This window comes from Drosophila pseudoobscura, chromosome 3 (genome assembly GCF_009870125.1).
Source record: "Drosophila pseudoobscura strain MV-25-SWS-2005 chromosome 3, UCI_Dpse_MV25, whole genome shotgun sequence".
Taxonomy (NCBI): domain Eukaryota; kingdom Metazoa; phylum Arthropoda; class Insecta; order Diptera; family Drosophilidae; genus Drosophila; species Drosophila pseudoobscura.
The window spans coordinates 19,939,556-19,954,556 of NC_046680.1; the positions used below are offsets into that span (position 1 = coordinate 19,939,556).

The window sequence follows — 15,001 nt, forward strand, 5'->3', positions numbered from 1 at the left end:
TGAATCTCTAGTTCTGTTTCGCACTGTATTGTACCCTGTAAGCATGCTCCCAAACATACCTCGTGTATCTGTCTATTTCTCTCTCTCTTGCTCTCACTCTCTTGCTTGGGTTCTCTCATGTGTCTGCGTTCTGTGGCGTCTCTGTTGTGTGTGTTGCGTGCGAGTGTCCTTTATGCGCTTTTTGTTCTGCCGAGCGTTTTTCCAACTTCCAATTTCTATCTTTAAAATTACACCTAGATCTACTTCTCCATTTGATAATGTATTTGTGTGTCTTTCGATGAAATATTAAACAAAAATAAATTATTTAACACTTGATGTTTTTTCTTACACAGACTTATTCTAGTACTTAAGAAGGTTCCATCTGGGTTCTTATATCATCTACATACACAACATATACATACACATATACGTATGTCTATGTCATATCTATTGCTGGGATGATCTTTTTCTAGTTTTAAGCGATCTAAATGTGTTTTATATATATGTATATGTATGCATACATTTTTCCTTTTCCTTTTCTTTTTTTTTCCCCGTCTAAATAGTTTATAAAGTTTCTTTTGGAATGCTTGAGATGTTTTTAAGTCATTTTATATATATATGAATTTATATTAATTGTTTTTTTGTATATTTTTTTTCTGATATTTTATTTGTAGATTAGCAAACTTGACTTGCTCAAAAAAAAAAATAAAAATTAAGAAACGCAGCAAATATCAGCCACTCAGACAGATAATACAGTCAGTCACTCACGATCATCTGTTAATAATTTAGAATATATTCAGGAATCAATAAACAACGAATCATTGTGAATCATGCGACTCAACTCACGAACTCAATCACTTCCACCCACCCACTCACTCACTTCCACCCACTCCTCTGTGCGTGTCCCTGCTCCCCACCAACGTCCCCTCTGGCTCCCTCTCTCGCTATCTCTGTCTCTCCCACCTCTCTCTGTCATGCACACCCATTTACATTTACAGATTTCGTCCTGACCTGGTACCAGCACGCCTGCGACCAGTGCGGCAAATCCTACAAGACCCGCAAGAGTCTCAGCCGCCATCGTCGATTCGAGTGCCGCTTCACGACCGAGCGGCCGATCTTCCAGTGTCCCAGCTGCAACTATGCGGCCAAGCGGAGCGACAACCTCACCAAGCACATCAAGACCCATTTTGCCAAGATGAAGAAGGACTTCCTGCCGCTGGCCTTCCAGATGCAGGCCTCCGGCATTCAGACCAAGTGGGAGGCCACCGCATAAGGGGCTATGCTACACTACACGCGCCAGTCCGCCAAAACATTCCGCTTTCGTTGAGGTTTAGTTTTTACGCCATTTGCACATGCAAATACCATTAGTATTATATCCTAAGTTTCAAGCGCGAACTAACCAGGACCGACTGCAATGATCCACTGCACAGAATGGCCCTCAAGGGACAGTGCTGGGCGGGGTTTCTATTCGGGCTTTCAGTGTGTTTTGCCCAATTCCTGCAATCATTGCAGTCGCGTTCGGATCTCATAAACATTCGTAATTTAGATTAAGTTAAGCACGGATTTTTTCAGCCATCACTAACTTATGCTTCTAACTTGAGCTTGTCTGTCTCTCATTTCCTTTAAGTTAACTTAAGTTGTTAGCCAAGTAAGCCAAAGTCCAAACAAAACCGAAACCAAAACGTGAACAAAACTAAGTCAGGGAGGGAAACACAACACTACTGAGAGTAGTCGGGGGGGTGGGGAAGGGGGGGGGGGGGGCTGGGTTGCCAACCCAATTTTCATTCCTAAGAAAGAACGAAACAAAAGTGAACGAAACATTTTTCGATACATAGTCCTAGTCCTTAGTAAGCGGCAATGCCAAAACAGCGAAATTTCCCAAAATTAACCGACTAACAAAACTTTGTAGATTATAGTTCGTAGACGATCTAAGTTCCTTTGCTAGCTAGGATTATGGATTACCTATAGACAAAAAGGATCTCAAACAAAAGACAAATGAATCGCAACCAACAGTACAATTGCAACTTAACTAAACAAAAACTAAACATAACTGAACCACAGGAAACACACACACACAAACACACAAACAAATAGTTCAAATATATATTTACAAAGCAGCCAAAAACAAAATTAAAGCCCAACTCTACAGTTACATATACATGCCTACTATATACATATATACAAAGATATATATTTTGTGAACCTTTCAAGAAAACAAAAAGCAAAAAAAATGTGAAACGAATTTGTGACCAAACCAGAGTATAGAAACCGAAACGATATATAGCTAGAGATGTAAGCCACTTAACCACATATATATATATATATATATATATATATATAGATATTTATATATATTTTTATACTCGAGAGCCGTAACTAAGTATTTTTATATGAATATTTTTGTAACTCGAATAAAATTGTATTGAAAAAGAAATCGTTTCAATGACTAGGGGTCTGTCGCTGCATCATTCCCCTATTCCACTCCACTCTCCTCTCTTTCCGTCTCTCTCTCTCTATTTATCTCTTGTTGGCCAAGTTTACTAAACATGTTTCATTGCAGACCGACCCATATCAAGCACCATCATCATGATCATCTTCAGACAAGCATCATCCCACAGCGCTCATTCAAATCAACCAACCAACCAACCAATCAAATAAAACAAGCCAATCTGCAATGCTGCTAGCTCTGCTCACGCTTCACCATGCCACCATGCCACGCCCACGCCCACACAAAATACAAAATATTAAAATTCAAGCAAACACCCCGCAACACACACTAACTGTAAATATCACAAACTTTTTATTATTCATATTATTGTTTATACTGAAAACTTATACAAAAACTTAACTTTCTTGCAAAATATTTTTCTAAACTTAAAAAACCCAAAAAAAAAAAACCAAAAACTTTACTGAAACTCTTGTTAATTTTTCAAAATAAATACGAATTTATCGAAATATACGAATTTCCTCTGTAGTTGTGTAAGCAGAACGCCCCAGACTCATAAGATATATCTCTCTCTCTTTCTTCTCCTTCTATATATTTGCTTAAACATCCTCCTTTAAAGCTCCAAGCAGCTACGCATCCAACTCGAGCCAGACCCCGCCGCCGACTGGCACTTCGGCGCACTCCCTGATCCGCGACTACTGGTACGAGCTGAAGTTCTCCGATCTGTTCAAGTTCATCAACCCGGACGGACGGTATCAGTGCCCGAGATTCAATTGCCTGAAGAGCTACAAGGACGCCAGCTCCTTGCAACGACATATCAGGTGAGTGTCGGGCATACCATATGCATATGTATGTCTATATCTATCTATCTATCTATATCAACGTTTCCCTAGATATGAATGTGGTGGACAGAAAAAATTTCGCTGTCTGATGTGCGGCAAAGCATTTTCACAAAGCTCCCACCTAAAGCGGCACCTTGAGTCCGGTGTCTGTGTCAAATATTACTTATGAGATAATGTTTTCTTTAAAATCAAATAGAATAAGCGTTATCCCAATAGGCAGAGGATCAAGCGATGATCGAATGACGTGAAAAGAACATGAACATTGAACATGAATATATATGTATAACAAGAGAAACACGCAACACAAGAAACAACAAGAACAAATTGATATATAGAACAATTAGCTAAAGGAAAATGAATACAAAAACAAAAAACAAAAAACCAAGAACAATTACAAATAACAACAACAAAACGAATTTATTGGATGCCACATCATTTATAAAGAAAGGGAAAACCAACCAATCTATATATACATTATATATGATGATAATTATTGTTGAAACTGAGCATTAAATAAGCAAATGGAATACTTAGTTAAACGAGTTGAAAAAGAAACAAAAAACCAATATTGAACAAGCTAGAACAACAATATATATATATATATATATACATATATCTGAGCACATGCACATCGTGTTTGTGTATGTATATGTGTGTGCAGTCAGTGAACATTTTATAGAATTTTAGTAAAATGGAAAAGAGAGAAATCCAAAAAAAACAACAATATATATATATATATATATAGAAAAGAGGAAAAAAAATGTAACTAAATTAAGGAATAGAACAACAGAGAGGCAAAAGAAAACAAAAAAACGTTAAGAACAAAAATTAAAAAGTGAACAAAACAAAAAACAACAAAAAAACATACACGCAAGGAAGCTAAGAGCAAAACAATTTTAGTCAAACTAACCAAAACTACGTAATTTTAGTTAAAATATATAAATAATATAGACAGCAAAGAAAGGAAACCGGAAGAAAGCGAACCATAGTGAAATTAACAAATGAGAAATGAGAGATGAGAGAAAGCATAGAAGCGAGAGAAAAACTAATGCAAAACAGAATACATATAACAAACGTACTGTGTTTATTTGTTGCCAAATATATATCTATTATATATATATTTCTAATATAATAATAATAATGATAATACCAATGAAACCCCTCTTGTTATGCCACACACACGACCGCAAAATGTGCAGAACGGAAGAGTGAGGATAGTCCCTGACCGGGAAAACAATAAAACAATAAGGACGAATCAAGAAAATCATAAAAACAACGTAACGAAACGTAATCCATATACGTTATGAGTATGTAATCTGTTGTTAGTTTTGTGTGGGACAGAGACGGAGACAGAGATCCCCCCTCCCAGTACATAGGCACACCAACACACATGCTGTGTATGTAGAGGTGAGTCATCCGTGCACTCTATATACACAGCAAAGGATATATACATATACACGTGAGTTTTATAAAGTCAGAGGTCGGGTGAAGAGGGGAGGAGATAGTATTGCAGGAAGATTTGTTACATGGTTCCAAGAACAAAAAAACAAAAAATAGAAGAAAGAGTTTATATACATATATACAAAACATATACATATAAAACCAACACATCTACATATACATACATATATAAATATATATATATATTGTATATATATATATATGTATATAGAACTATATATAATGCTATATTAGCAAAATGTTGTCTGTTGAGAAAAGGAATATAGAGGCGAAAACGAATGTTTGTAATTGTTAAAACAAAAAAGAGGTCAGGCGGGAAGAAGTCTGTAACTTATATACTCACATCGCCAGATCTAATCAAGTGTATATGTATGCGTGTTAGTGTGCGTGTGTGTGTTTGTATGTGTGTGATAGAGAAGAGCGTGTTAGTGTGTGTGCCAATTGGATAGCAAGTTTTTGTACTAGAAACAAGAAATATAACATTTTGTGCCATTAGAAATTCTCCACCAAAACTGAAAAACTGCAAAAATTCAATGCTGCATAAAGCCATAGAAGAGATCGAACCATATACTCATATATAAACATATATGTATGTACAACCAGTATGATTTGTTGTATTCGCAGAGGAACGACGAGAATTCTGTTGCAAAAGCGTAATTTAGTTTTTCTTTGTTAGCTTTTGATTTAGTGCAATTTTGTTGAAAAGTGACAACTAAATGCTATGAGAGTGCCATTATCAAACAAATTTTAATATATGTACATGTAACTAACAGATAAATTATTGAAATTATATGAGAATATATTGTATGTATAACCTAAGCGGAGGCAACTAAAATATTTTATAGTTAGGAACCAGGGGAAGGGAGTGTTATAGATCTGTTGTATATACTATATATATGTATATGTATATGTGTATATATGTATGTACATCTGTCTATACACATATGTATCTATAGAGCGAGGATAATATTGTTTGTTGCTTGTTGATTGTTAATCCTTGGGTTGCAGATAATAAACAAACCATACATATACATATATGATAAACACAGCCACACACACACATATATGACAGTACAATAAACAGAATATATATATATGTATATACATATATATATACATAAGTATATTAACAGAAACCGAAACGGCAATAGAAGCATTGAAAACTATATGAACTCGAATTAACTAGACAAATTATACGTACCATTAAGAGCGGTATATAAAACGAATGAAAATCAATTATAGAGAACTACTAACTGCAGTCATACCTGGTCGACGAATAGCTCCCATGCCCCCCTGAACTGGTTGAATCGATCGTTTAGGAGGATAGCATCACCACCGTCATGTCCGTCTGTTTGTCCCTACGAAACGCTGACCCCCTTCGCTGACGCGGACAAATTTGTATGCTATATGCATCTGATTCGAAACAACCATATACCATATACATGTGCATGTAGAAAGCTATTATATATACCTACCAATCCACCGAAAATTGTCGCGGAAGATCAAGATCATTCCTCTCCTCTAGCTGACCGGAGCGTGTCGATCACTCGTCCCTAGATCCCTTAGTCAGTGGAGTTTTTGGAGCTTGAGTCGACCAGCGTTAGAACTTGTTCACTTCCCCCCCGCAATGCATATACATATGTATACTAATACCAAAGGCAAGTTTTTGATTGATTCAATTCAATTTGGTTAAAAATTTTGCCAAAAATAATCAAACAGAAATATCGAAGTGCAATAATACGAGTATTTCAAAGGTTCGTGTCGACGGTCTGTCTTGTGCCACTATTTGCCAAAGTCAATTTCTGAAATGATAGTCTCATAAAGAACAATTTTTAAAATCCAAAACTCAAGGTGATCAAGACAGATTGTAGGAGGGAGGGCGTGGCGGGGACCTTTGAAGCCATCGGAGATTGAGGCAATAGGGGAAAGAATCGTTTTCCAACTAGTTGAAATTTATTTGAGAATTACTATTATCCGATTACCTGCATTATTTATGTGTTTATTTTTGTTAAACTAATTCACTAAGATTTGTTGCGAGTAGCTAAATTATTATTATTATTTCTGCTGTTAAAGTTATAGGCAAACGAAACGAACACACACGAGTATGGGACATGAAATGTTTCGGATAAATCTTTTGTTGAATCGTTTTCTTTAAATTAGTTTTAACACTGTTTTACACATATACAAATATATCGTTTCACACTAATTTAACCAGAGAACTCCCTATGTTTTAACTTTTGTTATATTGTTAATTAATATTTATCGAGTAAGAGATGGCGTTTATGAAAAACGAAACAAAAAACGAGCAAAACAAAAAATTAGCTTAAAACTATATAAGTTACAAAATAATGAACAAAATATACTCCAAAGAAACCAACCAAAAATATATATATATATACACACATATATACAAGGACATATACATATACCATATATATATATATCTATATATATATATATATATATTTTAGAAAAACTGAACAAGCAAAACCAAGCAGACAAGAAACGTTTTAGTAAATGTGTATTTGAAACAAAGAAATTGCCATAACAGTCTAATGGACATATATATACACACACTATATATAGTCAAACCAAAAACAATAATGAACAGAACAGCAACCAAACAACCAAGAATAAAATGAGGAGTAAAAGGAGTAAAACGTGTAGAAGAAGGAGGAGAAGGAGAATTTAATTGTACGAACGGAAGTTGTTTATTTTTTGTAGAGTAATATTTAACAAAAAACAAGTAAATTGATAAAAATGATGGTATATATATACATATATTTATTGTTAACGAAAACCACGGAAAAGGCGAAATTATGAAACAAATTTATACAACAATACAAATTAATAATACAATGAGAAACCGAAACCGAAAAAAAAACATACATTAATGGAGAGATGATATTGTTAGTACCTTAAAAGCCAAAACCAATTAACGATTATTAATAATTGTAATAACAGACGATAGCATTAAACAAACAAAAGAACAAATTGATGTAACCAAAAAAACAAAAACAAAACAGAAAATCAAACCAATTGAGATTCGGTTTTCATTTTTCAAGAAATTGTGAAACCCCATTTAATACCCCTAAAAATTGTTATTTTTGCAAAAACTGAACGAAATGGCATTGTATGTGGAATCGTTTATATACACATTGTTCGATGAAAGTGGTAACAGAGAAACAAACAAACAAAAAAAAAACAACAAAAAACCAAAAACAAAAAAAAAACAAAACAACAAGAATAATAAAGATTGATATTGAAATGTTGAAACCCCAAAAAGAAAAGAAAATAATTGTATTACTGATTGAGATCGGGGCAGCAGCCGCCTGTAAAGTGTTTCCGTGCAAATTAATCACTATCGTATCTCCTTATATAATTACAGATGTGCGAGCAGCTCTCTTGGTCTAGATCGCCACAAGAGTCAGGTCAATGGCACCCTCCTGGGGGGTGGGGGCGCCATTGCTAACTGCAACTGTGGATCACAACCTACTGCTCTGACCATTGCCTATACATATGTATATTTTACTTTGATATCTAAATGAGTGTTTAGTGTGTGTGTCCGGAATGGTAAGATTTGATTACTTGTTTACCTGCCCCTTCGGGTTAGAGTAGTTTGCAGCCTTCTCGTAGCATTTGCCAATAGACATTCAGTACCTTTCCGCTGCTATAACTATCTATCGCTGGCTGGCGTTGATTGAACGGTAGTGGTTATAGAACTTCGATACATATGCATACATATATCATTTACCATCATTCCTCCCGAGTTTTGTACACCTCTCCGACTTAGTTTAAATGAGAATCTGGAACAGTAACGCATTCGCTAACCTATTGTCTCTTTCTCCCAATTCTTGTAGAGAACGCCTGGACGCTGTCCGTGAAGTCGGTCACCTCGCTGAACAACCTGGCCTCCTCGTCCGGCTCGCACATCTGTCCGCGCTGCGAGAAGGCCTACACCTACAAGAAGAACCTCTCGCGGCACCTGCGCTACGAGTGCGGTCGCCCGCCCACCGAGATGTGCCGGCACTGTTCGTACGTGGCGCGCTACAAGCATAGCCTCAATATGCACGTGAAGACACAGCACCCGGAGCACTTCAGCGATGCTCCGGCCGGACAGGCTCTGTCTCGGGGCCTGTTCGAGGGGGGTGGGCGGAAGGCTAGTTGAAATAGGATTATAAATACATAGTTTGTGAATTGATCTCTGACTGAGCGCATGTGGCATGCAGGTAAGTTGTCTGGGAGCGAAAAGCAAAAGCGAGGGAGAAGCGAGAGGAGAGAAATGAGAGACAGCCGAAGCGCCTTAATGTTAATAAAAATACGATTTGTAACCAAAATTGAAACGTGTCATTATTGAATTCTACTGTAGTCCCTAAGTTAGTTAAGCATAATTAGGGGCACGGGTTTTATCCTTTTTTTTTATATTTGGCTGTGGTATTTTGTTTGTCCTGGTTCTCATTTTATTGTGCTGTACAGCAAACACAACTCACTCAACACACACACACACTCATACACATACACATACACATACATATTAAACTACCAATACAATATCAACCTAGTGCTAAGACTAAAAACCAAAACCAAAACCAAACCAAACGAAAACGAAAACTCAAACACTGGAAACCGAAAATTGATTGCTTGTTTTTGCCGAACTCAAATGAAAATAAAACGAACCTAAAGAAGAAAAGCTTTGTGACAGGATTCAAGACGTTTTTGAGCTGAGCATAACTTCCACTAAGCGGTAAAATAGTACTCCCCAAACACTCACTAATCCAGCACCTCCCCCCATTCTGCAGCCTCCAAACAGGACAAGGGCGAGCAGACCGAGAGCACTCCCGACGAATTCGAGCTGGACGATTGCCTACTGGAAAGCAACGATATTGTCATCACACAGAACAAGGACGGATTTGTCTTGCACGTGAAGAAGTTGGGCAACATCACGGCGGCCAAGTTGGGCACCGATGAGGATCAGGGATCGTCAGTACAAACAACAGCAGCGGTCACTGTCACCGGACCGGCTGGCCAGCCCACGCCCACCATCACGGAGCTCCTGAATGCGGCAGCCGCTCACTCGGATGTCAAGCCCACGCTGAGCGCATTGACCACCAGCACTCCCATTAAGCTGCCCTCATCGGAATGCGGTAAGTTCTTGATTTAAACTGATATTCATTGCAATCGTATGCAGGTCCTCAGGGGCTACCAGTTTCGCTAGTCTCGTGAGGCAGTTTCTCCTGGAAATTACCTGAAATCGAACAAATTGAAACATTGGCAATCGTACTAATGAACGTTCTCCACTTCTACGTCCAATTCCAGAACTAATCAACATTAAGAAGATAATACCAACCACCACCACTATAGCCCATCATGCCCACACAAGCTCGACCATCATACACCCACATCACATCATCCAGCATGTGCCACAGGAGTCGCATCAGGAGCACCAGCATATCCAGATCGAGGAAGTGCCCCAGACCTCACAACACCAGCATCAGCATCAGCAGCACCATCACCAGCTGCAGAGCCAGCCGACGCATGCCCAAGTACAAAACATAATCACATCCCATTCGGGGCAGACAATTAATCTGGTGGGTCTGCGCAACGTACAGCTGACGGAACAGAAGCCGAACATCGCCTCGAGGATACGCTACACGCGTGGCAAGATCATTGGGCCGACGATGAGCAATCTGCAGATAGTGGAGACCCATGAGGGCATCCAGCACCAGCACCACGAGATGTCGGATGGCACCAAGTATGAGATTAGTGAGATCGATTTGAACAATCCGAATGCGTCGGCGGCCATGATCAGTGACCTGGTGAAGTATGCCGAGATTGACGACATTGAGCTGCCGGACGGCACCAAGATTGGCATTGGCTTCGCTCCCTCGGAGATCACGGAGCATATGCAGACGTCTGGCGGGGAGACGCACATAACTACCATCGAGCACGAGCCACAGGAGCTGCACACCGTACACCAACACGAGCACGAGCCGCAGACGCATCACATTCATGCCACACAGCTGCAGACGCACCACATCCAGACGGTGGTGCAGACAGATCAGCAGCAGCACCACCACCACCACGAGCAGCATCATCACCAGCACCACTCGAGCATCGAGCTGCAGGAGGACGATGTGGAGACCATCATACCCGAAGAGATGGGCATGCACGACTCCAGCAAGAGCTACACCATTCTTACCACACGACCCATGAAGGAGGAGTCCGATGCTGGCGGCGACCCCTCCGGCATGACCTACGAACTGTCGCTGAGCGACTCGTCCCTGGGTCCCTGCGATGATCCCGAGTCGCGCTACATCTGTCGCCACTGCGGCAAGAAGTACCGCTGGAAGTCCACGTTACGCCGTCACGAGAACGTCGAGTGCGGCGGCAAGGAGCCGTGTCATCCCTGTCCCTACTGCACCTACAAGGCCAAGCAGCGAGGTAATCTCGGGGTCCATGTACGCAAGCACCATCCGGAGAAGCCGCAGCTGGAGAGCAAGCGAGGTCGCAAGTAAGCGCGGATGTAGGAGCGCAGCCCGGGGGGGCAGGAGTGAGTATACCTACACAAGTTGAGGGGAAACAAATGATTTATTGAGGTTCTTTGACTTTTAGACCAGTTTATTAATTTTACAATTTTATCAGCCTATTCTCGTTTAAACTCTTTTTAATCCTAACTTTCTTATTTGTTGATTATTTTTATTAAGTTGGAGAGTTGATTTCCCCAGTTCTCGAAAGGAAGAACCAAAAGAGCTCCGTTCTGTGTGCATTCAATTCAATTTCATTAGGCTTTAATTTGGACGTCTTCACATTAATATAATATATTATGATTATGATTCATCGTAATTTACAAAATTACAAAAAAAAAACAACAAAAAAACCACACAAAAACCCCAAAAAGTCAGCATCTTAAGAGAAATATGGTCAATCAATGTGCAAGTATTTTCATGGAAATAACAAAGAATATACAAAACAATTAGATGGAAAGTATGTAGATTTAAAACATTAATTAATTATAATTAGCAACGTGTTTCTGTGTGTGTGTCTTCTCACAGCCAACTAGAAACTTTAAATAGCCCCAAGTTTTCTATCAAAATATCAACTGAAACTGGCAGAAGGCAAAAGCAGTTGATTTTTGTTTTGTTTTGTTTAGTGGAGAAAAGAGCACACAGATTTCATTTGGTAAATATCACAAATATTTTGATGTAACCTATTTAAGTGGAGCTAACCGACAAATTATTGTGTAAATGTTGCAAAATATAAATTGCCAACGTGTCTAAATTGGAGGCTTACAAAATTATCATTGTAGAACTTTGTTTTCAAGAAAATTATATATATATATTTACTATAAATAATGTAAAAAAAAAACCAATTTGGTAAATTTCAATCGTAAATACGTATTGAAAGGCGAAACCCTTCTGACAGATCTAGCCGAACTTAGTTAAATTGATTGTATATCTACAAATTTACAACCCCAACACTTTAGCATACTTTCTCAAACAACAAAACAACAAGAAATATAAGAAACATTTTAAACGTTTGTGTGTGTAAAACTTTATCAATTGAAAATAAACATTTATTACGTATACATATATACAAATAGAAATTATGTTTTGAAAGAATAGTTGTAAAAAACAAAAGGTAAAATAAAATTATATAAAAAAGAATAAACTATACCAAAGCTTTGATGTTTGTGGCCAGGCGGAGGAGAGCCTTGTACAGAATCCATACTAACATATTTCTCTTTTTGCAGGTGACCTGACCGATGAGATTTCCACCAGATACGGGGCGCGTATCAGCAAGAAAGCCAGCTGCCTTTACTGCCTGACCCATCATCTGTTTTGATCCGAGCATAACTAATGTATTTCTCTCTTCTTTTAGGTGATCCATTGAACCTGGAGGGAGGGACACTGACCTGGAGCCTCGCATCGAGCTAAATGCGAGCTAAACTTAAGTAAAACAAGCAAAAAAGTTGTGAAAGGAGACAATTGCTATTCCAATACTCTATTCGTATTACGTACATATATTTATATATATATATACAAATGCCCAAGACCTAAACGTTCGTTTCTGTATGCCACTAAAAAGTAACCAGACTTAAACCGAACCTGTACCTGAACCTGAACCTGTATCCAATCCCAGCCGTGTCTATTGATGTTCTCAAGCAACAACCAAACTACAACAAAACCCACCACCACCCCAGCAGCACTCCAGCTACAGTTCAATAAATTTAGTTGTCCTTTTTGATTTTTAAAATTTAATTTAAAATAAATACGTTTACACCCTGCACTAATTGGCCTCAATTTTGCTCAATGTTGTTTGAAAGAGTTTTCTTTTACCTCTCTGTATATATGTTTATTATTTGTACTTTAATTTGCCATTCATGCCATGATCCTAATGCTTTCTATACACACAAATGTATCCATCCATCCATCCATCCATTCACACATATCCAATGCTTTGACTAATTCTTTTGATTTTTAATTTTGCCTTTCGTGTGCCGCCTCATCCAGATCACCCGAACAAAAACCTATCCCCCCTCCGTACCAAATTGCGTGTGTCTGTGTTGGTTTCCCCCGCTTGATCTAACCGATAACTGACCTGCCATATCGTTCTGTGTTATGTTTGTTCTTAATCGTTTTTCCTCGAGTGAACATCGAGGTTTCTTTCAGTTCCTGTGACCAGTCAAAAGTATTACTATTTATTTTCGTTCTTCTTTTCTTTTGTTTTTCTTTTCTCGTTTTTATTTTCATATGTTGTGCGCTGCGACACACCCACCCCCACTCCAACAAAACCAAACAAAAACCAAAAAACAAACACATGCAACAAAAACACAACAATAAATCAACCAACAAAACCATCAACCCGATTTGCAAAACCCAAAACCCATAACCAATACCGAAACCGAAACTAGATCTGAGTATTACGCGCATTGCGGGACTCACCTGGAACGAGTGGAACGCTCGTCTGGCAATGCCCCTGGTCACCCTACGCGAAGGCGTGCAACCCCTGGTCTTTCCCACAGACCTCTCTGTCGAGAAGCAAACCCAGAGCCTGGTCCTCAAGGAGCCGCTCGGTGAACGAAATACGCCCACAGATTGTGTGCCCAAGAGCGAGCCCAGTGCCGCCTCTACGCCGCGTAACCACAGCGGTCACAGCAGCGGAAAGCCCCACAAGACCAGCGGTGGTGGGAAGCTCAAGCACCTCACCGAGGAGGAAGCCACCTCCCTGATGCTAAAGGCAGTGGCCGAGAAGCAAGCGGCTGCGGCGGCGGCAGCGGCGGGGGCCAACACCAGTGCCGAGCTGAGCTACGGCGATGATCAGGCCAGCTCCGGGAATGGCAACAGCAGCGACTACCAGGCCAACCTGAGTGGAGGCGTGACCTTTGCGGATGTTGGCGGCCCAGCTGGACTTTGCCATATCAACATCCTGAACAGCATCAGCGCCATGAACAATCTGATTAGCGGCAGCACGGCAGGGACCGGTGGCGGATCGGTGGTCGGACTAGCTGGGTCCGGATCGAGCGCGACCCCATCCAACGGCAATAACAACGGATCACTGGGCGGAGCCGACAATGGTGCTGGACACCCATGCCCAGTCTGCGGCCGTGTCTACAAGCTGAAGTCCTCGCTGCGGAACCACCAGAAATGGGAGTGCGGCAAGGAACCGCAGTTCCAGTGTCCCTTCTGCGTGTACCGGGCCAAGCAGAAGATGCACATAGGTCGCCACATGGAGCGCATGCACAAGGAGAAGTTCAAGCTGGAGGATGTGAAAAGCTTCGCTGGCTCTGCAGCCCTAGATGGCGATAGCAGTGGAGTGGGCGGAGGAGGAGTCACTCCTGCAACCGTGGCGGCAGCCGCAGCGGCTGCCCTGGCTAGTGCCACGGAGCTGCATCCGCACTTCTCATAAATGGAGGATAAATGAAGTGATTGTGTATAAAGAGTTAAAGTTGAGCAGTTATTACGAGTACGATGAAGAAAACTAAATCTAAACAGAATCAGGGATTATCAAATGGAAGAAAATTATGTAAAGCACGAAATCACACACCATGCTCTCGGGAAAACGGAATCAGTGTGCCAAATTAATTTTAACAAACCAACCAACAAACAAACAAACAAACAAAAAAAACAAACAAGAAAACAAAACAAAACAAAATACGAAAATGAAATAGTGTTTTAAGATGCCTAAAAATTTCGAAAAAGGTGTTCGAGAGGACGAAAACAATTTGTTGCAAAGCACAAACATTTACGCCATTTCACATATTATACTTTTTTTT

At 39.7% G+C, this 15,001-nt stretch overlaps 1 protein-coding gene across 22 annotated transcripts in view; it reads left to right on the forward strand.

Annotated features, from left to right (window-relative positions):
• Positions 1-15,001, forward strand: part of lola (longitudinals lacking) — a 61,684-nt gene that overhangs the window by 24,931 nt on the left and 21,752 nt on the right. For 3 of the 22 annotated variants that reach the window (XM_004444398.3, XM_015185080.2, XM_002138812.4), the window contains exons 6-7: positions 9,528-9,872; positions 10,045-12,265. The exons of 9 other annotated variants lie outside the window; for them this stretch is intronic. In XM_004444398.3, the coding sequence (XP_004444455.2) occupies positions 9,528-9,872; positions 10,045-11,243 (1,544 nt within the window). In that variant the 3' untranslated portion in view covers positions 11,244-12,265. Of the gene's footprint in view, positions 1-653; positions 684-977; positions 1,986-3,044; positions 3,247-3,318; positions 3,819-8,116; positions 8,292-8,588; positions 8,912-9,527; positions 9,873-10,044; positions 12,266-13,639; positions 14,845-15,001 lie in introns of those variants that run through there. 10 more of the 22 variants (XM_033377971.1, XM_033377970.1, XM_033377973.1 and 7 more) reach the window with 10 other exon arrangements.